Source organism: Panthera onca, chromosome A1 (genome assembly GCF_046562875.1).
Source record: "Panthera onca isolate mPanOnc1 chromosome A1, mPanOnc1 haplotype 2, whole genome shotgun sequence".
Classification (NCBI taxonomy): domain Eukaryota; kingdom Metazoa; phylum Chordata; class Mammalia; order Carnivora; family Felidae; genus Panthera; species Panthera onca.
The window spans coordinates 39,454,055-39,477,405 of record NC_138339.1 but is presented as its reverse complement, the minus strand read 5'-3'; the positions used below and the strand labels follow the sequence as shown (position 1 = coordinate 39,477,405).

At 39.9% G+C, this 23,351-nt stretch overlaps 1 protein-coding gene across 1 annotated transcript in view; it reads right to left on the bottom strand.

Annotated features, from left to right (window-relative positions):
- Positions 1-1,109: 1,109 nt before the first annotated feature.
- Positions 1,110-23,351, bottom strand: part of ITGA2 (integrin subunit alpha 2) — a 108,499-nt gene continuing 86,257 nt past the window's right edge. Inside the window, exons 19-30 of the mRNA XM_060634588.3 lie at positions 22,795-22,877; positions 22,225-22,366; positions 21,008-21,100; positions 20,258-20,334; positions 20,088-20,171; positions 16,485-16,587; positions 14,719-14,829; positions 13,653-13,757; positions 11,622-11,735; positions 8,403-8,492; positions 5,516-5,632; positions 1,110-5,008 (exon numbers count right to left, since the gene is read on the bottom strand). Coding sequence (XP_060490571.3) covers positions 4,928-5,008; positions 5,516-5,632; positions 8,403-8,492; positions 11,622-11,735; positions 13,653-13,757; positions 14,719-14,829; positions 16,485-16,587; positions 20,088-20,171; positions 20,258-20,334; positions 21,008-21,100; positions 22,225-22,366; positions 22,795-22,877 — 1,200 coding nt within the window. The 3' untranslated portion in view covers positions 1,110-4,927. The remainder of the gene's footprint in view (positions 5,009-5,515; positions 5,633-8,402; positions 8,493-11,621; positions 11,736-13,652; positions 13,758-14,718; positions 14,830-16,484; positions 16,588-20,087; positions 20,172-20,257; positions 20,335-21,007; positions 21,101-22,224; positions 22,367-22,794; positions 22,878-23,351) is intronic.

Sequence of the window (23,351 nt, the reverse complement as noted above, 5' to 3'; positions counted from 1 at the left end):
CTATGCAAAAACTTTTTGCATGGAGCCAAAAAGTTCAGTTTAGTTAGCCTTTTTCTTTAAGTTAGGTCAGAGTGGTTCTTAAAGTAGTGTCTGACTTTGAGTACAATTATTTCCATTGCTTAATTGGTATCAGAGTTTAAAATATTAAGGGTTTAAGTTATACGATAGGATGAGGATGGAAGTTTTTAAAATGCTGTTTATAGTTTTTAAAAGGTGATGTAGAGTAAGTAAAAGGAATTACTTTTAAAAAAAATGAGTAATTATAAAATTATTTTCCAATTTGGGAATACGGGTCTATTCTGTGCCAGAGCTAATGTTCTTTTTGTTCATGGTTGTATTTTAATGTGTGATGTGTACGAGACGCACTGTGATGGTTCTGCAGTCAGTGGCCCTTACGACTTGGTTCACCGGGACTGAGATGGGCAGGGCTGAGGAAGGCGTCTGAGCGATCACCTGATGCGGGAATGGGAGACACGTGTGTATCCATGGAAATGGAAACATGTGCCACCCAAGCTTTGCATTGATGCACCAGTCTGTACAGTGAGGGCCAGTCGGTAAGCTGGATACGTAGCTTTCACAACACCTAATACCTTTAGCATATTTAATCCTTAAAATATTTAAACCCTCCTGCTTACTACTAAAACCAGAGTAGGAAAAAAAAAAAAAAAAAAACCCTGAATGTTTTGGCAAGTTGCAATGGTTTGGCCAACTTTTTTTTCTCTCTCTTCCAAGTACACGTTTGGAGAGAGAAGTTGTGCTTTAGAGCAGTGCTTCTCAAACTTTCAATATGGAACGTGATTCGTTGGAGAGTCTTGTTAAACTTCCCTTCGAATTCACTTCTGGATGCTGTGGAGATACACGTTTGGTAATGGGCCCCAGATGATGCCGGGCTGCCTATCTGTGGACCACACGTTTAGAAGCAAGGTTTTACATCTAGTCCGTAAACTATGAAGGCAATTGAAGGTTCTTACAAAACAGCCTGTGGTCACTGCTAGTAATGTAAGAAATTAGATACATCCTCATTCTTACATGGAGTCTTGAACGTGTTCTGAAGCAGGGTGAGTGCATACAATAAATACACTGAAATATACGAGCCATAAAATCAGAAGTCCAAAGTCAGTAACTTTATTTTCAAAACAACTTTAATTATAATTTAGTAATGTGGTATGAAGAGTGGTTTATAATTAAAAAACACTTTAGAGTCTCATTCTTAGTTAAGAGCTTTTCTCGTTAATGTTGATTACTTTTCCAATGATTTCTCAGGAATCAAATGAGTTGTGCAACTTGATGAACATGATACATTCATTTTTATATTTTTGGAGAGAAAAGCAAAAACCAGTTAATCAAAAACAAATATACTTAATCACATCTTAAAGATTTATACTTTACATGAAGGAAAATATCCAAGATCCTTTCTCTTTAGAAAATGTACAATTCTAACATAGTCGTGCAATATATACATTTTATCTGTCAAAATAAACCAGGTACAGATGAAAATGTAGCCATATGTAAATATAAAAAAATGGTTTCATCCTTTAAGGTTCAAAGTAGTTAACACTTTTTATTTCAGACTTTACCCTCATGTTTATCTTCTACCTCTAGATGTTTAGTCTTTCAAATTGTTTAAAATGGGTATTTGTCAATACACATGAAGGGCATAGTCCTGAAAAGTCATGTATGCAGGTATTTTTTGTGTGCAAATTGAAAAAGTAAAGTTAGGCCACGGTGCTCAGTTTGAGGGATCCTATTTTCCGTTTAATGTCTTAATCGATATATATATATATTTTTAAGTTTTTTGTTAGAGCGAGTCGGGGAAGGGTGGAGAGAATCCTAAGCAGGCTCCGCACCATCAGCGTGGGAGATTTTTAATAACTTACAGCTGTATATCAGGAGAGATAAATACATTATAAAATTATACTTTTTATGATAGTTTTTTGTATAATCACTTAGGTGATTAGGATAAATTGGGTTTAGTTCTTTTTCACAGTTAATAATTTCTATTTTATAAAGAACACTGCCAGCTAGAAAAAAAATCTCCAGTTCTTTTGCTACTAAAATGAATGATGCACAATTTCAAGTCTCAATGCAGCTTCTTTACAAACTATTTTACTATTTTATATGGCTTGTGTGGCAGCCATGCATGAAGCAACTCTTTTTAATCACATTCTACAGATCTTGTCTATATATACCATTTATGAAATGGAAACTTTAAGATGGTGTTTTTTAAGCCCCATATTATACTTACTTTTAAAGCAAAAGTAAGGCTGACTAGGAATACATAACTTGTTTTCAAGCAGTGGGGTTTTGTTCTTTGATTTCTTGGCTAAATACTCGCCTTTGCTTAAAAGTGTTGGAGAAATACTCCTCACTAGAGCCCCTGCCTCAAATCTGTTGCCCATTTAGGCCACTTGCTCCTGGCGCAGTGCTTCTCCGTTGGGGTGACTTTTGCCTCCCAGGAAGTGTGATACAGTGTCTGGAGATACTTGTATATTGTCACAACTTGGGAGAGAGGATGCTCCTGGCACCTGGTAACTGCCAGGGATGCTGCTCAACACCCTACTGTGCACAGGACAGCCCCCTGCAAGGAGTCACCCAGCCCCTTGTCAGCAGGGCCAAGGCAAAGAAACCCTGCCCCAGTGGAATAAATGGCACAGAGACCAGTGGCTAAGTTTTTAGGTTGTAGTAAGCCAGCTGCTTCATGGAGACAGTCCTGACGAGGTACACTACCTAAGCCCCGGCTTGGCCAAAGCGCTCAAGCTCGCCGTGGGCATGTGACCTCAGTTTAGTGCTTCTGTAAGAAAGGCGAGGCAGAGTGAAATAAAAGGAATGACCTGCTAGAATTCTTTGTATAGCACCCTGAAGAACTAGTCTGTATATGTACACAGTAGTTACATGGTTTCTTAAATATTCTTTATCAACTTAGGTTTTTCCTCCACTCTTTAAAAAAATTTTGGACTCAAAGTATTTGAATCCACACAGCTGTTATAAGAATTGGGCTTTAGCACATCTAGAGATAGCCAAAGCTATAAGCCCCTGCCATTTTATGGCTGATTTTTCCACCTAGTTTGTTTTGCTTTGTCAAATACAAAATAAGTTACCAGACAACACAGATAGCTCTAGATAGCTCGCAGGAGCCAGGCCAGAAGAGCAGTTGGGCCTGATGCACACAGGCACGTACTTGTTTTCAGAGTCAGGTTTTTTGAGGATTGTCTGTAATTGTAAGAAATCCAGATCTTCAACTTTCAAAACTAAAAGCATTGCTGCTGAACTCCAACCCAGTCTTCTCATTTTATAATGAGGACACTGTAGTTTAAAGAGGCCAAGTGATTTGTCCAAAGCTTTAGGTATGCAGTTTCTGACATTAAATAGTTCCCACTTGCCTTTGCCTCTGCCTCTGCCTTTCTCCCAGTCCCTCCTGGAGAGTGTGTGGGCTCAAACAAAAGAAGGTGCAGGAGAAACAGGTGGCATTCCAAGGCAGTCCGTTTACGTTAGTGACTGGGATGCTTGTTAAAATGTGGACCACTGGGTTTCATCCTCTTTTGACCAAATAAGTGTTCCAGGAGTTGGGACCTAAGGAGCTACCTAATGAGCATACTTGCCCAGGTGGGAGTCATTCTTCTGAAAGTTTAAGTCCTCCGGCAACACACAAGCACAGAGGGTGCACCTGCTAATTTGGGGGCTTCCAAGGTCTCCTCGTAATTTGCAAATTCCCGAATTTTGTTTTGTACTTTGTTTGCACTGCCTGAAATTCCAACAATTAGAAATTCACCGTGGCTTATTTTTCTTACTTGTTTAGCAATAAAGGAAAATAGCTCCCTGGAGTTAAAGGGATTATTCATGCAAGTAGGTAAGTGAGATGATTTTTCTTCCTCACACCTGGTGTAGAGCAGCTGCTCCAACGAATTGGAGATTTGGATGAAGGCCAAAGGGAGGTGGCTAACCCTGAATTACTGGAGAGGAAGGCACGCCTTAGTGGGCTTCTAGAAGATGGGGACACCAGGAGGTAGGTGCAAGAGTGGTTTAGTACGGAAGGAGGAAGGATGCCAAAGAAATTACTCCTCTTCCATAAATTGAAACTAGGTCCCTGCCAGACAGTCAAGTCAGCCAGCTGTGCATGGTGAAGGAGAAAGGGAACTTCCTACTTCTTTTGGCACAGGCTGGGCCTCTAGTAGATAGGATTTTACCATCAATGTTGTGATACAGATTTTAAATTTTGCATTTGACTTCTAAACTACCCTCCCAGCCCCCACCCCCTTAAATGGAGGTTTCCTCTGTAGGAAGCATACTCTAGGCTCCTACCAGGTATCCAAGATTGTTTTGATAAATAGATCATAGCAAAAAAGGGACTCTGAGAAGGCCAACAGCAGCAAATTATACCTTCATTAACAAAAAGGTCACTTAAAATAACCTCTGTGACAGCTCTGGATGACCAGCATAAGTTGAAGACCTGTGTTGTCTTTTTCCCCCCATCAACCTCAGTATCCAAGCTAATATATAGCTAGGCCAAGTACTTCCACTCTTGTGGTCACTGTTTAAAAACAATCACTTTAAATGGTTGGGGTTCCCCCCACCAAATCTGAGAAAGGTTCTATTTTTCTTTAAGACTTCTCATGTTTGGAAGCATTTCATGTTTCTGACACAATGCACATTATGTAAACTCTGGACCAGCCAGTGTAAAGGTCACTCCCTGCCCCCACCCCCCGCCCATATAAAATACGTCTTTTACCCTTTCTACTCCTAGCCCCCCCCCCCCAAAAAAAAAAACCCAATTTCTTCTTCCCAAACTGACCTGCAGTTTTCGTAAAGTATCAGGCGAGTTTTACCGCTTACACATAAAGCACTGGGATTTAAAACAAATCCATTCACACAAACAGCAAACCCTGGCTGTGCTGCCACAGCTCACGTTGCAGTGAGACCGCCGTGGGGCTCAGCTGTTGAGTTCTGTGGTCTCGTCAATCTCATCCGCAGTTTTGGACATTTTCTCATATTTTCTTTTGAAGAAGCCAAGCTGTAAGGTGATGTACAGTTTTTACCACGTGTGAATTATTTTGTTATGGGGCCTCAGACCCCCTTGGCTGCCCACTAAAGCCCCTGTGGGAATCTCTGGGGCTCTGGAGAGGATGATGTGCAGACTATGACTTGGTCTCAGCTTTTCAGTGAGGAAATAATACACAGGGTTGAACTGAACAGCATACATTTTCCAGGGTCTGGTTTTTTTGTTTTTTTTTTTGTTTGTTTGTTTTTTGGTACCTGAACAAAACATTCAGGGGTCTGGATAAAAGGCAGGTTGGAAAAAAAAGTATCGGGATCCAGACCTCATTTTATATATTGTATATAAAATCCTTACTGATGGTTTTCAGGAACGGATGTGAGAATTTGCAAATAAATTTGCCTTTCCTTTTTCTCTTATGATGGAGGTAGGTACCACATAAAACTTAAGGTTACTGTTTGATAAGGAAATTCAAGACAGATATATTCAGGAGCCCCATATTTTTAAGTATGATAATTTTCTTACCTTCCATAAAACTGCAACCAGAGCTAATAGCAAAACGATTCCAGCAATTACACTTCCTACTATAACTCCAGTTGGTACTTCAGCTTTCTCATGGGGTTTCATTATCGTAATGGGAATCTGTAAATGTATGTATATATGCAACAATTGAGTTAACTAATGGTAGCACCCCCAAAAAAGTGAGATGGTCTATTCAAAGTCTCTGATTTTATTAATGGTGGTCTAGAAAGGTGATGTCACTCGGTCAGGATCTCATTCCTCAGCTAAACATTGTGCAGTATAATTTCTAGAGAAAATGCTTCTGCAAAGTACAGGCAAAGAATACGAGTTTTCTAGTTTCCTCCCTTTAATTGTGTCCGTATTTAGTGGTTATGTCATCTCTGACAACTTTAGATGCTTTATTTATGAAATAGGAACTTTAGTTTCTGGCAGACAGTCTCACTGTCAAATGACAGCATTTGGAGTCCAAACTTGGAAGGGGGCAGGGGTGGCCAAAGACCAAACAAATCAACAACTCAGATGCCTTGTGATTAAGCAACAGCAGCTTTGTACCGGGCTTCTAAATATCGATTTCACTTAACTCTCACTCAAGAGTATTTGATGTGGATTGTTAAAAAGTGATAGTTAATAGCTCAGGGCTCAAGTTGACCTTTTCAGTGATAAATTGCCCCGGAGGCTGTGTGTGATCCTTTATGTCCACTTCCTGGGAATCTTTGTGACTCTGTAATAGAATGGCAGCCCTAAGAGTTCTAATGGTAAAATACTGTATATTTTATATACAGTAAAACCTTGGTTTGCAAGCATAATTTGTTCCAGAAACATGCTTGTAATCCAAAGTACTTGTGTATCAAAGCGAATTTCAGGAACCACCAGCTCAGTTGTGACAATGTGATATTCAGCATCACGGACTACTCCTATGGTAAGACATCGCTCGTTGATCAAGTTAAAATTTATTAGAAATGTTTGCTCATCTTGCAGAACACTCGCAGAACAAGTTATTCACAATCCAAGGTTTTACTGTATGTATATATTGTGTGTATGTGTGTGTACGTATATATATGTTTTTAGTTACAGAAAGAATCACTACCATTTCCTCCACAAAGTGTATTAAGAATACTAAGAACTACATTGTGGGCAAAGCAAGGTAACAAAAATCTTACTGATTGGTTGAATACTACATGACCATGGCAGACAAGCTGCTGCTTATCACAGAATTTATGAGTTGGACTAAATTTGAGTCTGGCCTTTTGGTAATTCTGTTACTTCTCATTTGTATTTTCAAGGGATAAAATAAGGCTTTATAAATTTAGGAATAAAGTAACTGAATTCATATAGTTCACTGCTTAATGGCAGTCATATCTTTACTCTCCATTCCAGAATCTCCCAGTCTGGGGTCCATGGATCCAAAGGGATCCACGGGTATAAATTTTTTTCTCAGATTTTTAAATGGACCAGAGTTCAAACAAATTTAAGAATCACTTAATCTACCCTATAGATAGGTCAGATTATTATCTGGATTCCAAATATTCAAAAAATCATCTAGAATATTTGGATTCAAAATCTAGTTTCATAGACAATTAATAGTTGGCCTTTGTTATTTACCAATATTGCTCAGAGAAAACCAAGAAAAAAAAATCTAAAGGTTCATTAAAATTGCTAATTTCAAATTATAACTTATTTATTAGTACTTTCTGGAAAAAAAAAAAAAAAAAACAAAGACCTCAGCAGATACTCAGTCTGAACACTACATTTTTCTAAAATGAACTGTTAAAATATCTATAGTACTGCTAAGTTCATAATACTTTGAATTTGAAGTCCACATTTCCTTTGGCTCCATTTCTGATTTTCCATGCCCCAGCCTCTGAAGAGTGGGTGTGGGCCTTGACTGAGGGTCTTAAGCCAGAGGCCAAACAGCATCCTCTTTTGGAATAATTTCCCCTGGGACCAGAGTGAGATACCAGGGCCGTGTGTGAGCCTTACTCTCAAGTATGGAGAGAGGTCCAGAGTTCACAGGGCCATTGGCTTTTTAATGGCTACAACAGTGGACTGAGGCCAGCTGCCAGGCTGGTCTTTGGGATAGAGTCTTAAACTGGCTTCTAGTTTGTAACAAAAGCATTAGGAGGAAAAATGGAAAGGGCTCTGCCAGCAGATTAGCAGAGCATGGAAATCCTGCTCTATCTAAATATGGCATATTCCAACCAGAGGCTCACTGCAAAGGAAAGTTGTCCTGTGCCAGCCCTTAGAACAGTGAGCCTTTGTTTTCTGTAAAAGTGCATTTCTTTGCAAGATGCTTTTTTTGTTTTATATCAAGGGGAACATTTATAATTTTCTAGACTATAAGAACTAATGAATGGACCCTATACACAGTGCCAGTATGTAGCTATAAGGAATACTAAAAAAAAAAAAAAAAAAAGGCCCTCTAATAAATGCCTCATTTATTAAGCATACTTAAGCACTTTCTCTTTAAAAAATACTGTAAAATACAATCTATGATTCAAATAAGAATGACCTGAATGTTATGGCCTGTGACCTAGACTGTTTTGTGAAATCAAGAGAAGGAAGGAAGAGCTGGTGGTGCTGCTTTAGGCACGGAGGAAGGAGTCACAAGTAAGATGAACCCCCTCTGTTGTGCCTTCTGCTGCACTGTCACTGCTGGTCCAGCTTTGCCAACAAGGGGAGGTGGGGGTGGGGAATGTGGAGGACAAGTACTTCACTGGACTTGTTTGAGTAGCAGATACCTTTGCCAAAAAGCTCAACCTCACATCAGGTTTTTAGAGTTTCAGTTATATTCTATAGCCATGTAGGTGAGAAGAACCACTACTCTCAAGTTTTCAGAAACGGAATGCCTATCAAAGACCAGTGCCTACTAGGAGTGATAAGGTATACTCACCGTGACTGTGTTTTCTTCGATCACGTATATCTGAGGGTTATAGGTGTTTATTTCTGCAGATGCGGTCAGCTGTACTGTCTGGAAAGTTGACTGGAACATAGAAATAAAAAACATGTTTTATCTTAGCAGAAATGAACGCATGAAATTGGCCTATTATTTATTTCCTTGAGGGAAAGGACAAGAGCAAATGGCAGCTCTGAAGACTCCAGAATCTTGGTGTTCTTGAGTTGGTGATCTGTGGAGGACCACGTATGAGAAGGACCTGGGAGACTAAACACGTGGGGTGGGCGGGCCCTGCCACAATCGCAAATTAAACCTCAGCGGGAAGGGGGGTGCAGGCGTTGGGGATGAAGTCCAGGCATTGTAGGTTAAAAAGAGCTCCTCAGGTCTAACTTGAAAACAGTTAAAAAAAAAAAAAAAAAAAAACCCAAAAAACAAAGGTTTAGAAATGAAGCTTTTAATTGGGAAAGATCACGGTTCAGATTTTTTAAAACTTTATGAAGTTTTTCAACATGAGGGAAAGTTGCAAGCTTGATGTTTTTATAGATTTACCTAAGTCAAATAATGGAATGGAAAATCAAATTAAAAACAGTAGAAATACACTTAGACTTGACCATGCATGTCAGCAGCAGACACCCTGAACCTTTTGTCAAGCTACATGAGTAATTTCAGGTTTCCTAATCTAAGTGTTTCTATAGAAAAAAATACTGTGTTTGGTGCAGACATATAGGAAGGACACAGATTTTATGCTGTTACTAGTAACCACCTAACTTGAAATAGCTTTTACATGTATTCCTGGATCTAGTTACAAGAAAATTCTTTTTCAGTGGATACATTATTGATGTGTATTTTGTTTTTTTCTGTAATGCAATTCTCGGGACTGATGCTTGCTTTGAAATAGCATACAATGTCCAGATTGGAGACCTGCCTTCATATGCTCTGGCTACTAGGATTCAGTTTTTCTGGTTACCAAGGCACATGTTTCAACATACCACATGAGGTAATTTGCTAAATTATATCTGGGAGCCAAAAAAAGAATGCATATCCAAAAGTGAGCAATTTATTTCCTCCTTCCGCCCCACCCCCCACCGACTCCGACCCCCAGTCTCTGATTAGTCTTAATTTTCTCAAGATGGAAGATTGCATCAGAAGTTACCCTGATCATTTGTATCTTAAACATATTATTGGGGGAAACATTTAGAGTATTGACAATTGTTTCCTTAAAAAAAAAAAGCAGTTAGGTGATGCTGGTTTCACAGTCCCTGTAGACTAAAAAGAATTTCTTTACACTGACCTACCTGCCCTCCCAAACCTGGCCCTTTGCGCAACTGTGTACATGATATCCTGCAGGGTTAACAAGCAGTGGTAGTTACACCATGCATACCTGAGAGAATGAAGTAACACCAGCTGGCATTCAACAAGGCTTTGCCTTAGAAATGGCAGCCAACAATGCCATTGGAAGCCTGAGCAATCACTGTGAGGAAATTACTTGCAATGTTCACTTGCACTGCATCAGAAAAAGGGTGAAAGGCAGTATGTTAATGGGCTCTACTACAGGAAATGAGGTTCATATTTCATACTGGATCTCCTGGGTGGTCTGAGAACATCCATTTGGCTGTTGAAATAGCCAGAAACAAGGTGAGAATAAACATTTGACCTTTCGTCAAAGAGGAAGATGTGTAGGGTGTGACAGACAATAACTCTCATGGGAGTTTTCCATCTTAACCACGTCGAAAAAGCGTAAATACATTTCTTCAGAAATTTGCTCCCAGAAATGAAATTGCTGCTCTTGAAAACTTCTTGAAAAGGAAGGTGCTTTAAACAGTCTTACCGTTAAAATAATACAGTTTTACACAAACTCAAAAAACCCAAATGCTTTTTACAGAGCCGGCACAAATGCATTTTGATGCACAGCAGTTTTCCTTCCCTGCTGGCAAAGGGTGCTAGGAAAACATTCCTTCCTCAGCTCCAAGGAGATAAGAACCAATTGGTGAAAGGTGGCACCAAACTGCATCATCTGGGATGGTGGTGTAGCTCACTGCATGCTTCCCATCTTACAGGATTTGGAGGTATCTGCAAGCCTTGCAAGTAAATGTAACTAACAAAAGCCAGCAAGAAGAAAACCGAGCTCCTCCTCCACACTCCTACTTCCCTTTTCCCTTCCCTGCCTTTCACTGTTCCTCTTTCTGTTACGTCTTTATCCAAGAATATTGCTTATATTGTGGTTCCATGGACAAGTTCAAAGGGAACTTAGTCTTCTAATCTTAAACAAGATTCCACAGCAGGGAATGGGATTCTTGCAGAGATCAAGAAGCGATTAGAAAACGGGGAGTAGAGTTTGGTTGGTAAGCACCTCGAGGACTGATTATTTGTTTTAAAAAAAATCCAGAAGAGCCATGAAGACCCCCGGCTCAGGGGTGTTTCAGACTAATTTTTTGCTGCCTCGATCAGAGCCAGTGTTGCTAAAATGAATAGCTATCTACTTACGCAGTCTGCTTTAAGAAGCCCTGTCTATCCCTATATTTGTCATACCAGGCTGAGATTCTGGGCTACTGAAATCTCTGCCAAAAGCAGGTATCACTACCACAGAGTCATAACCTGGGAAATGGCAGGAAACATTGACATTGTTTTGACACCTTCTTTAAACTTTTCATGAGACAAATGATTGAAAAAGCTGTGTGTACACTGGGAGTTGACCAAAGAAAGGGTAAAACAGGAGAGCAGAGTAGTCCCATGGCTCTAACATAGGAAGATGGATCCTGATGTTGGATTCATCTGCGTGGTGGGTTGAGATCAATTAGCTGGGAGCTCAAGGAAGGAGACAGACATAGGCACTTTGATTTGGGCATGGTACAGGTGACTAGGGAGTCAGAAATATCAAGAGCATGAGGATGAAGACCAAGCAGGTGGCTCATTGTACCCCAAGACAGCACAGGGGATCCTGACGACATGTCAGAGACTGATGTCGTGGGTTGGCATGGAGTCCATGAAGCTGATGCTTTACAAGCACCCCAGATGATTCTGAGGCACAGCCAGGTTGGGCAAGCTTTGGAAAGGGATGGAAGCATGTTGCCTTCCAGGATATAATTGCTTGGAGTCATTTGGGCACTGCTGATATTAGCCAGAATACTACTTTTGTCAAAGGGTATGAATTTATTGACAGTGAACCCTTCTGCTCCCTTGCTATTGATAAACCCAACAAATAAAGCTTATACTTACTGCCGCAAAAGTCCCATTCCAAATTCTGGTAGACACATTAAGGAAGTACTCTCCTTTGACCTGAAGGTCTTTCAGCCAGCAGGTAACATTGCTACACGTAGCACTTCTACAGTTCTTTCAGGTTGAAGTCAATGGTAAAAGGAGAGAGTTAGCATGGACTTTAAAGAGTAAATGCTAAAATTTTAAAGATAGATAAAACCCAGTGCTGGGCAGGATCTGGGGAAACAGACAACCTCATGAACTGTTAGTAGTCATAACCCTTCTTCAGGAGATTGTGTCGCTTTGCTTCAAAAGGTAAAAGGTGCACACTCTGCCTGGCCATTTCCCATCTGCATGGAAGGCCTTGGGAGATAACAAATGTGTGGAGAAGAGTACATCGAGCCTGTTTATTGCGTCACTACTTCTGAGAGTAAACACACCCCCCAAAATGAAATAATTGTGTTTATCCACAACATACTAGGTAAGTAAGTTATCAAATATACATGCACAAAATGCAGCGCAATTTAGTCATTAAACATAATTGATAAAGGGATGCCTGGGTGGCTCGGTAGGTTGAGCCTCTGACTCTTGATTTCGGCTCAGGTTATGATCCCAGGGTTGTGGGACTGAGCGTGGAGCCTGCTTATGACGGAGTCTCTCTTCCACCTGTCCCCCTCCCTCTGTCCCCTGCTCATGCTCTAACAAAAACAAAAACATAGTTGACAGTGAAACAATCGGTGGTTGCCAAGGGTTAGGGAGGGATGACTACATGGGATGCAGAGGAGTTTTAAGGCCTTGAAACTGTTCTGTCAGGATACTATAATTGTGAAAATAGGTCATTATACATTTGTGAAAATCCATAGAATATCTGACATCAAGAGTAAATCCTAATGTAAACTATGGACTTTGGATGATTATGATGTTGTCACTGTAGGTTCATCAAATGTACCGCTCTGATGTGGGAGGGGATTTGGACAGTGGGGGCAGAAAGTAGTTGGGAAATTCTGTACTTTCCACTCAGTTTTGCCATGAACCTCAAACTGCTCTAAAAAGTAAAGTCTATTAAAAATGTTCAGTGACCGAATGACCTATTAAAAAAGGTAGCATGGTCGGTTTATGTAACAGTGTACATGTATCTTGGTATGGATGAATACTTATAGAGAAGGATATTCATTAAATACTGAGTGGCCAGCTGTTAAGTTTCTAGAGGACTTTAGTTTCTTTGTAGTGTTTTTGTGCTGTTAGTTTTAGGGTGTTCACAGTGATCAGTTACCCCTTTTACAAAAATCAAAACATTTTCACAAAAATAAGGAAAATGCTCAAAGGTATATTTTGGCATACTCTGAGATGATTTCTCCTGGACATTTTTACATACTACTGTTTAGATATGTCATATTTATACTGTAATTCTACTATAGTTACTTTAAAAAAAAATTCATTATCCTATTTTCCTGTACCCACCCCCCACACCCCGTCCCATTCATCACAAAACCAGTGCAATAAAAGAAAACCAGAATTTCCGTGTTGTTCTTAGAGGAGAACTATGGTTTGTTTAGGGTTACTGTTTGCTAAACATTTACTATTTGAGTACTAGACTAGCCTCTTAAAGAAAGGGGCATAGCTCTGGAGCAGGAGATAATGAGATATTGGAAAACAGAGAAGGCAGCTAGAGAGGCGTTTTAAGCAGCTAAATAAGATATCAGTGATGATGTGGAAGGGAGATGTAAGGAGCTTCACCTTCAAAGCACACACATGCTGCCCTCACAGCTCTTTGCAATGCTTACAAAGCGCCTGGTACAAAACAGTAGTTTCACATGGAATCCTTTGGATTTCATGAAATATGGAACATGTATTTTTTATTACCGGCATAAGTAATAGTCCCAATAACCTGGATTTGAGAGCGTATTTTCTAAGTCTTGATTCATACAGCCCATCAAAGCCAAAATGAGAAAGTTCTACCATAAGAGATGGTAGGAGAAAAGAAGTGCATTGATTTCCAGGTAAAACAATAAATCACCCAAGGAAACTTTCACCCCGTTAACCTGTCCTCACCAATTCTTTTATGTGCCGGAAATTTTCATTCTTGAAAGATACAGAAGAAGCTGTGTGCCCTATTTTCAGTGGATTTATTTCAGCATTACAACTGATGTCACCAGCCTGCAAAGAAGGACATCAAATCAGTCTCAGGAGGCAAAGTCATCTGTGATGTTCCTTTTAACATGTTAGGACATCCTGTGGTCACATGTCTGGGCGGGGGAGGAATCATTAGGTTGCTTTCACATCACTGACCCGGCCACACTTCTTGTAGTCAATTAACATAAACTTGGAAGTATTCAAATCCTCCTGGCGCCACTCGGTGGGGCAGCATGGGTGCTTACCTGGTACGTACTAAGACCATTTGCAGTACCAGCAGGTTGTGAGTGATTTGACTCAGGGTTCTTTCCTGTGCCCCATTTTAAGATTTCGATTTCCGGTAGTTACCTATGCGCACCACAGGAATAACACTACTGTAGAACCAGCTCTAAGTGCCAGACTAAGGCTGAGCCAGTGTCCGGGGATTTGGCTACACAGTGCTTCTGAACCCAGGCTGCATGTTAGAACCACTTGGAAGTGGGGGCTTTTATGGAATCTCTGGTGCTGGAGTCTTAGCCCTGGAGATTCTGATTTAATTGCCTGGGGGTAGGCCTGGGCCTGGGCATGAGGCCCAGCTGATAAAAATGAGGAACAGGGTTGATCACTACCAGGTGGAAGGCCAGGCCAGCGTCTTAAAGACTAGCTACTAACTGCAGCTGTGTAGACCAATTGTTCTCCCGTGGTGGGTTAGACCTCATACTTGTCAGTGAACTAACTACTCAATGGACAGGGCTCTGACACACTCAGATCTTCACCTGGCCAAAACAAGGCTTTAGGAATAATTTCTACCATCTGTAATTGTTTCCTTATAACAGTATCCTGCTTCTGCTAGGACACTGACTGCTAGTTTCCTGGCACTCAGGATGCAGAACCTTTGTCTTCTCAAGTTTTCCATCCATAAGATCTGAGACATGATCACCCCAACCTCATGGGGTATTTCCATGTTGAAAGTGCACAATTTTATAGGCAATTCAGTTGCCCTTACCTGATCTGTGTGCACCCCAGTCACATACATCAACGGGTTCTTTTCTTTGGTGTATTGAGGGATGTGGATGATCACGGATGCCATGCTGACTGGAACACTTCCTGTTGTTACCTATGTAATATGGAAGAAAACATTCTGGTTACTGCTAGATCATGCACATGTTGCAAAGAAAGTGATCAATAACCTCTGTGTTGATGGAGGGCTATTAAATGGTAAGACCATTAAGTGGTAAAGACTACTATTAAATGGTAAGACTGAGGCCATTTGAAAGTAAGCCTTGTTACTTTGCAGTCACACTCGGGTCTGTGTGTCTCACCTCTCAGTGGAGAATCTCAGCCTCTACAGTTTGAACTCGTAAGTTGTGACTTAGGAGTTTGTTAAAAACACCTGCTGTCTGTTGAGCTGGGCTACCAGGGCTGAAGTCCCATTTGGCCCCTGACTAGCAGTGTGGCTTGGGCAAGATACATAACCTGTCTATCCTTCAGTTGTCCTCATTTGTAAAATAAAAATAGCAACTTAGTATGTGCAGACAGCAGTCGTTCGCATGAGTGGGGAGTCTGTTCTAATTGGCCAGAGATCATGTCCTACTGGTTGTTAAACATTTTAAACAACAACCATAGAAATAATAGTTCTACCAACGTTATAACTAGCCTGCAAAACAGGTTAACATATGTAAAGCACTTGGTACAAATGCTGATACTTTTTAAACTCTATGAATGTTATTTTATTGTTACTACTGATTGGTTAAATATCCCATTAAAGAAGTAGTTGCCAAATACTAGCCACATGATACAAATTCCAGTATCTGGATCACAAATCAGGACTTCTAAAGATTTTTTTTTTTTAATCACCAAATCTTAAGGTTGTAACCATGTAACTAACTAGCAGGAAATGTAAAAATAAAATGGTATTCGTTTAAGGTCGTGGATGAATTCTTTTTACATTCCAAATTTTCTGTAATTTATTATAAAATAACAACTTTTTCAACTTTCCCTTTATGTAATTGATAACAATCTTTAGATTAATAATTGCTTACTAATAGCCAATGGAGACTGACTGAACGAAATTTGGATACAAATGGTTAGCTTCTCAAGTAGAAGTCGTCTCCAAGGATAAATTGGCATATTTATTGTATTCCAGAGACTTTTGACCACAGTAATAACATTATATTAATACATTGTTGATTAATATTAAACATTTACTTTCAAAATATATCCATTATCTTTTACCCAGAACACATAGCTATGTACAAAAGCCTCAGCTATTTATTAAGAGTCTTAGTGATTCTCAAAGTACAGCACCTGGACCAGCAACATCAGCTATACCTGGAAACCTGTTAGAAATGTACATCTTTAGGCTCACCGTAGACCTACTGAGTCAGGAAGTCAGGATGGAGCCCAGTGATGTGTCTTAACATTCCCCCAGGTGATTCTAATGCAGCTCAAGTTTGAGAACCACTGGTATATTTCAACATTTTACTTTCTTCTTCTCTTCCTGGCTTCCTTATTTTTTCTTTCCCTTTCTCCTGATTATTTTTTTTTAATGTTTATTTTTGAGAGATAGAGACAGCATGAGCAGTGGAGGGGTAGAGAGAGAGGGAGACACAGAAACCGAAGCAGTCTCCAGGCTGTCTGCGCAGAGCCTGATGTGGGGCTCGAACTCACTCATGAGATATGAGATCATGACCTGAGCTGAAGTCGGATGCTCAACCGACTGAGCCACACAGGTGCCCCATGATTTAGTATTCTTTTGACAGGCTTACCAACCTTAACAGAGAAGACGAACTTTGGACCAATATCTTCAAAACTGTGCACGACAGAAGGAACATTCCCATCCGAGGAGACTTCATAAAAATTTATGTTGGTGGATCTGTTGGAAGATGTTTGTCAAGTCAAATATCTTAGTTTTGCTGTTGTTCTTGAAGCTTAATATTTCTTTTATTTAAATACCTTCTAGCTTATATTAAAAGTAAAAGTTTACATTAAGGTATGAAAGCTTGCTATTTCTAGGCTTATGTTTCTCAGGCTAAAACAAATTCCTCTAAAAACCTATCCTTTCATGATCTTTCTGCAAGGCTCCTTGTGTTATATGTTTATCAGCTGTAAATTTCCTAAAATAAGTACAAATGTATTCCTTTAAAACTGACAGACCCCAAGGTTGCTATTATACTGACTGGTGTATTCATGCAGTACACACTTAGGCCTTGTTGATTGGATGAATAGATTTATAAGCCAGAGGATTTTCCACTTGGGTGGCTGAAATGCAGTGATAGGATTTTAGTTCCTGCAGTATTTGTTATTGGGTGCTTGTAAAACAGGGTGTACATTTTCTTTTATCATTCCTTCTCCCTATCCTTCTCTATTTCCTAACGAATTCTAATGCTTTTGGTCTGAGTTGAGGTTGGTCATGGTTTTCCATGACTAGTGTAGAAATCACCTTTCTGATGGCTGACCCAGAGGTTTTATTAGACTAGGCCTAGAGGTATTAGATGATTTGACCTCTTTGCTTGGAATTGCCAACTAGGGTTTCCAAGTGAAGTGAGGACCAGATCAGAGGAATACCCACAGGACCACTCAAATTGCAACATAACTGGATACCCTTCCCTCTCCTCCTCACTCATTTCTGGGGCTGAAGCTGGATTCCAACCAGGATAGCTTCATTAGGACTGTGGGGAGTGGGAAACAGGCGTAGGAGTCTGAAAAGCAATAGTTCTTCCTACTATGCACAACATAACTGCATAACTGCATATTACCTAATTCTTGGATGTTGATTCTATTTCCCAAAAAAATTTGAATTGGATATTTTCTGAGATACTTTTTGGGTTTCTTTACTGAATTCTTGCCTTTATGTTTAAAAAATTTCCCCCCAAATTCTCAAAAGGAAAATATGTCATAGGTAGACTTAAATAGACGTGGCATCTGTCAAGGTTATGTAGATGAGAGGGAACGATGATTTTTCAGCCTTACATGGAAAAATGGGAAAACTGACTAGAATTTGAAACAGAATGTCTGGCTGTATATGCATGATTTATTCTCTTTACCGTCCAGAAGACCTCTGTGTACCCCCCTAAGAACAGTTTCTAAATTAGTATGTTCTGTTTTTGCATTTTAAAGAGCTCTGACATTTTTCCATTTGTTACTTAAGTTTTCCTTAAGTTACTTAAGTGTGGATGATCAATGTATTTATAAGCAGTTAGCTATACTCAGGGGGCTTCTGTTTTAGAAATAATTCTATCATGATTTCCACCCATAATACTTGCACAACATAACTGCATATTTATCAAAGTGGTTGCTAAGGGATACACTCAATGACTGGGTAGGATTTTTTCACAAAGTTTGCAAAGATGTTAATTTTGGTGTGTTTTTTTTTTGTTTTGTTTTGTTTTTTTACGGCACTACTTGTGATGGTTAAACAAAATAAATATGCAAAACAACAAATAGCTCATTAATCTTGAGTTGGATACATAGATCATGATCCAGCCAGGAATAGAATAAGTTAGATCTGTAGGTCCATATATATAAACTTCTATAAGATCATATAAGAAAAAGTGAGATTAGGAAGGATTTTATTATTCCATTTGGGTAAATATGTGTGCATCCGTGTTACATGAATATATCCTGGTAGATAAACAAACCTTGCATCTGGAAGGTATTCAGAAAATAGCTGAGTCATGTATGGGATGACCAGAGCCAGAGGAGGCTGGAGGCATGACTTCACTTTATGGTATATCTTTTTGTAATGTTTGGATTTTCTATCCATGTACATTTAATGTCTTTCTTTAAAAACAAATCCAGAGGAATGATCTGGGTGGTAGGATTAGGAGCCATTTTAGTTTTTACACACCATAATTCCCCATATTAATTTTTTTCACCTCTCAGGTATATTTTAAAAGACCTCAGACGGTCCAATTTAAAATCCAATTTACCATCACAGAAATACAGAGCTAAGATATTACTGAAAGTGAAGTCCCACTTTCGTCTTGTATTTATTTCATGTTGGGAAAATTGTCTGGAAAAATTGGCCATGGTGTGAGAGTGGAATCATGTAAAGGTTGTATTGAGCTAAAACATATAGGATAAGAATCAATGTAGGTAGGAAGAGAAGAAATCAGGTAACGTGGTAATCTCAATCTCTCTGGATGCATTGGTCTTCCATCCTTTTATCAACAGTGCAGGTGCTTTTGGAATCTGCAGTTACAGATTAATTTTTCAGGGATGGATGACTGGGCTGGATCTGTTTTTGCTTTTGCTGTTTGCAGTTCACTTGATATAGGAACATTCTTTCATCTTTGCTCATGTGTCTCTCACTCTAGACATAATGACACATTTTCCTTTTTGTTTCTGCTCGGTGATCTAGTGCATGATCTACGTGTTCCATGCTTCTGGGGGTTGGGGCGATGTGGCGAACTGGACAAGTCCGTCACTGAACACTGTTCACACCCTGGCTTCTTGGAAATACAGTGCAGTGCATTTTCCAGGCACCACTGAGCTGTGATAGGAAACTGCCTTCATGCCTCCCTAGGTAAAGAACTCTGGTTTCCAGCCTCAAAGGTGGGCATCACCTGCAGGTTGGGTACCTGCATGGCTCTGCTCTAGTGTGTCTGTGCCCGTGAACCTGCTTCACTTCTTGGTGGGGGTTAAGGTGATGCATCACCCTATTAGTATCTTTGGTATCCCACGTTTTAGCCACTTCTCAAGACACCTGTTGCCCTGAACAACTCATGATAGCTAGTACCAACTGGTATCATTTTGCCCCTGCTCCCAGGTACACTTGCTCTGGCCAGGCAAGATAAGGGAATAAAGCATTTCTTCATAGATGACCTCATTGGAAAATGCCTCGTTTCCTCTTGGTGGGAAGAAACCCATTATGTTAAGTCAGGAGTTTTCCACCCAGAAGCTAATTTTCTATGATTCAATTTAATGTTTATGGTGGACCTACTATGTGCAGATCATTGTGCTTGGAGTTCTGGTGTTTAGGGGTGGGGATACCGCTTGAGAGCTCATGTGGATAGTAGGAAGAGGCATGGAGAAGAAAGTGGTGCCACCTCCTAAGGGTCCGGAGAGTTCTGCTTTGACCCTTTGGGAAGGTTGGGCCCTCATCTGAAGGGCTGCAGAGGAAGTACCCTGCGGCCTGTGGCAGAAAGTTTGCTCCTCTGTCTTTCTGGCATTGCTCTCGGTCAATAAACCTAAATAGCCGTGTAAGGTTTTCCTAAGGACTGACTTGTCCCTAAACTTCCTCTGTCCTACTTGACGAGGGAGAAACCTTTAATTCAAATTTTCCAGTTAAGAATAAACGTAGAGAGTCATGAGCTAGATGTGTTCCACACCGAGTGATATCAGTGGCCACAGGCTACTCACGGTTTCACCCACCTCGTTATGTGAATTTCGGCGTCATACAGCAGAGGGATTTTGAAATTGACCAAATTATCTGCCTTGTTTTCTTCAGAGCTTTCGCTATTGGAACGAACATTAGGAAATTACTTAAAGAGAACTATTATTGAAGCCATCTATCATCAATTCAAGACTTCATTAGGTTTTACCTTAAGGCTTGGAAACTGACAGATGCCTGATTCTGAAGGTTTTGAAGATTGAAGTCAAAGTTAATCATGAAAGTCACCTATAACCAAAATTAAAACTCATTAATCTATGGTGGTTTGTACTCAGGGACCAATTAAAAAAATGGTTCTCAGAAAAGCAAACTCACTCCAATTTGATCTGGATTTTATATACCTTAAGCTTTCATCTTTGTAGAATATCTATTTGTCCACCTTGCTTCATTTAGCATGCCTCCCCTTTAGAATCAGAGGGCTTACCTTTCAAGTGACATGTATAACAGATCATCACATCACAGGCATATCTCCTTCACTGAATTTGACAGCTCTGTGCTGATGTGAAACTTGCTTAGCAGGGGGTAACAAATGATATCTGTGACTCTGTACATCACTCTGACCAGTGTTGGTCAATAAATTAAAGAAAGAGAAGGAGAGAAAGGGAGAAACGGAGCGAGGGTGGGAGGGAGGGAGAGAAAGGGGTGGGGAGGGAAAGGGAGAAAGAAAGAACTCTCCATATTGTATGTGTTTTTGAAACGAATTGCATGGGAGAAAATCCCACTTTTATTAATAATTTACAACATTCAGATATTTTAAAAACTTCCTCTAAATACGCAGCTAGTTCTTTTGTAAGGCCTGTCAAATAATGGTACCTAACAAAGAAGGTGGAATGGTGGGGTGAATTAACACTAGTGCCGAGGAGGGTCCAGTGTGGATTTGAGGATGAAATGCAAGTTGTACCTGTTGCTCTGTCTTTAAAGCTGGGTAGCCTACATCACAGGTAACAGATTTCTGAGATGAAGCAATCTGGCATACGACTTCTGTCCCATCAACCTGAAAGACACCAAGGAAACAATGACCAATCAGTATTTTGCATGTGTGTGTGCACACGTGCTTGCATACATGCTGAAAGATGTATAAACCACATGGACATCTTAGCAGTAGAACTGGTTCACACTGAACTAACCTATTGTCCCCCAAGACTTGAAAATCTTATACTGTCCACATAGCTAATATACTATTTTTATTGCTAACAGGACACCCAATAAGCCAAAAGTGAGGTCAAATACTGGAATTTTCCCCCAGAAGTAAATCCTAGTTCTTCTATTTCCAAAGCACAGAATAAATTTAATATTTAGAAATGCTATCTTTATTACATACCTTTCTCTCAATATATTTGAAATTAGTAGTTTCAAGAAAAGAGAACAAAATCATGTGTTGTGTTTGTATTTTAAATAACTTAAAGAATCTTTTTTAGTTTTCCTTGTGTTTTTTTTTTTCCTCTTTGAAATAAGAAGTTCTTATTTGGCACAGGAAATTGAAGCATTGAAGTCAGAATAGATTTAGAATGTTAAATCTGTTAAGTTTGTGTTGACTTTAACTTGGATGAAACCATTTTTAATCCTTTTGTCAAGTAGGGAATTTGGGAAATCTCAGCTTTTCCCTCCTCTCCCGTTCATTGCTTGGTGGCAGAGGAGGGGCCAGAGGGGCGTGCATGGCCAAGTGTGTTCCTGGTATAGTGATCAAGTCAACATGATTAACTGGCCTCGCTGGAATGCATCATCTTGGCAGTAGCATGGCCTGTGGTTACAAAGCCTGGACTCGGCTGTGGGACTCTCATTTCTCGGAGCAAGTGCAGCTCGAAGGATCTGTGCGGCACCACAGCGGCCTCCTCACACAGATGGCTTGAGAAGAGTTATGGTAGGTGTCTGGCCAAGTCTCAGGGCAAAGGAAAAACTGACCAAGCTGTGAAGCAGGACTGGTCTAGATACAGGGCCAGGCTATGTTCTCATGTGGTTTAACTAGTTGGAAGCCCCAAAGTTGGGACTGAGCACACTGAGGGGTAAGGTGCTTCTTCACACAGCACACGGCCCACCGGGATCGGAGTGTGAAGAAGAGGGCCAATTAACAACAAGCAGGAGACACAAGAGGAGTGAGCACAGGGTGTCATCACATACCGGCATGGTCCAGGAAGCGAAAAACAAGTTTTCTGAAAAATCAACAACAATTCCAGTGTTGTAGGCACTTTCCCTTTTGTTTTTCAGCGTTACTAAAAATGTTAACCTTTTGTTTTGGTTGCTGACAATAAAGGGTTGATCTCTGTTACAAGTGAAAAGGAAAGGAAGAAAATTATTAAGGTTAATAGGGCCAGTGTTCAAATTCTTCACTCATTTTAAAAATAAGAAGATAAAACTCTTTAGATTTGGAAGACTGAGAAAGGTGTTTAATAAACTATCTTCATAGTAAAATGATACAGACAACAAAGAAGTCAACGCTATTGGATTTTCTTCTTCATTGACTTTCATCACATTGTAGGGAAAGGAGCCATCCAAATACAAATGTTTTTTTATTTCTTGTTGTTTTACTCCTATAAGGATGGTAAAAACTGAAGTTCAGATTTTAAAGATCTTTATTAGTTATGGATGTTTCTTTTGCAGGAAAAAAAATCTCCATAAACACTCATTTGAATCAAGAGACCTATTGTGTCTTATTTCTACGTTTTACTCTGAGCTCTGAAGCAGACTTACTGAGCAGCTGACAGCTGTTGGACATCTAGAACTAGATCAGAGATGCAAACTCCATCATCCCCACATTCCTTGTAGAAAGGGATCTACAAAAAAGGAAAAACAATCCTACACATTTGCTCTTGACTTAAAAACCAAATTGTGGAAGAATATATGTAGTATTATTCCATTTATATAAAGCCCAAAACCATGCAAAAATAATATTTGGGGAATATAAACATGGTTAGCAACACCAGGAAGAAAAAGCATTGATAAATGCAAAATGCAAGGTGATGATTTGCCTCGGGTAGCAAGGTGAATGTGGATGTGATGGGGGTAGGGAGGGATACAGAGAACATAGGTATTGGTAACATTTTTTAAGTGGACGGTGAGCACAAGGTGTTTGGCTTTATTGAACACCTCTAGTGGGCCAGGCACTGCTCAAGGGGCTGGGAATAGAGCAGGGAAGACGACAAAAACTTCTGTCTTCGTGGAACTTGCAGGCTGATGAATTTCACACAGAAGAGTGTTTCATTTAGAAGACTAACAATTGAAAAGTTCTGTCCTAGGTAGCTTTCAAA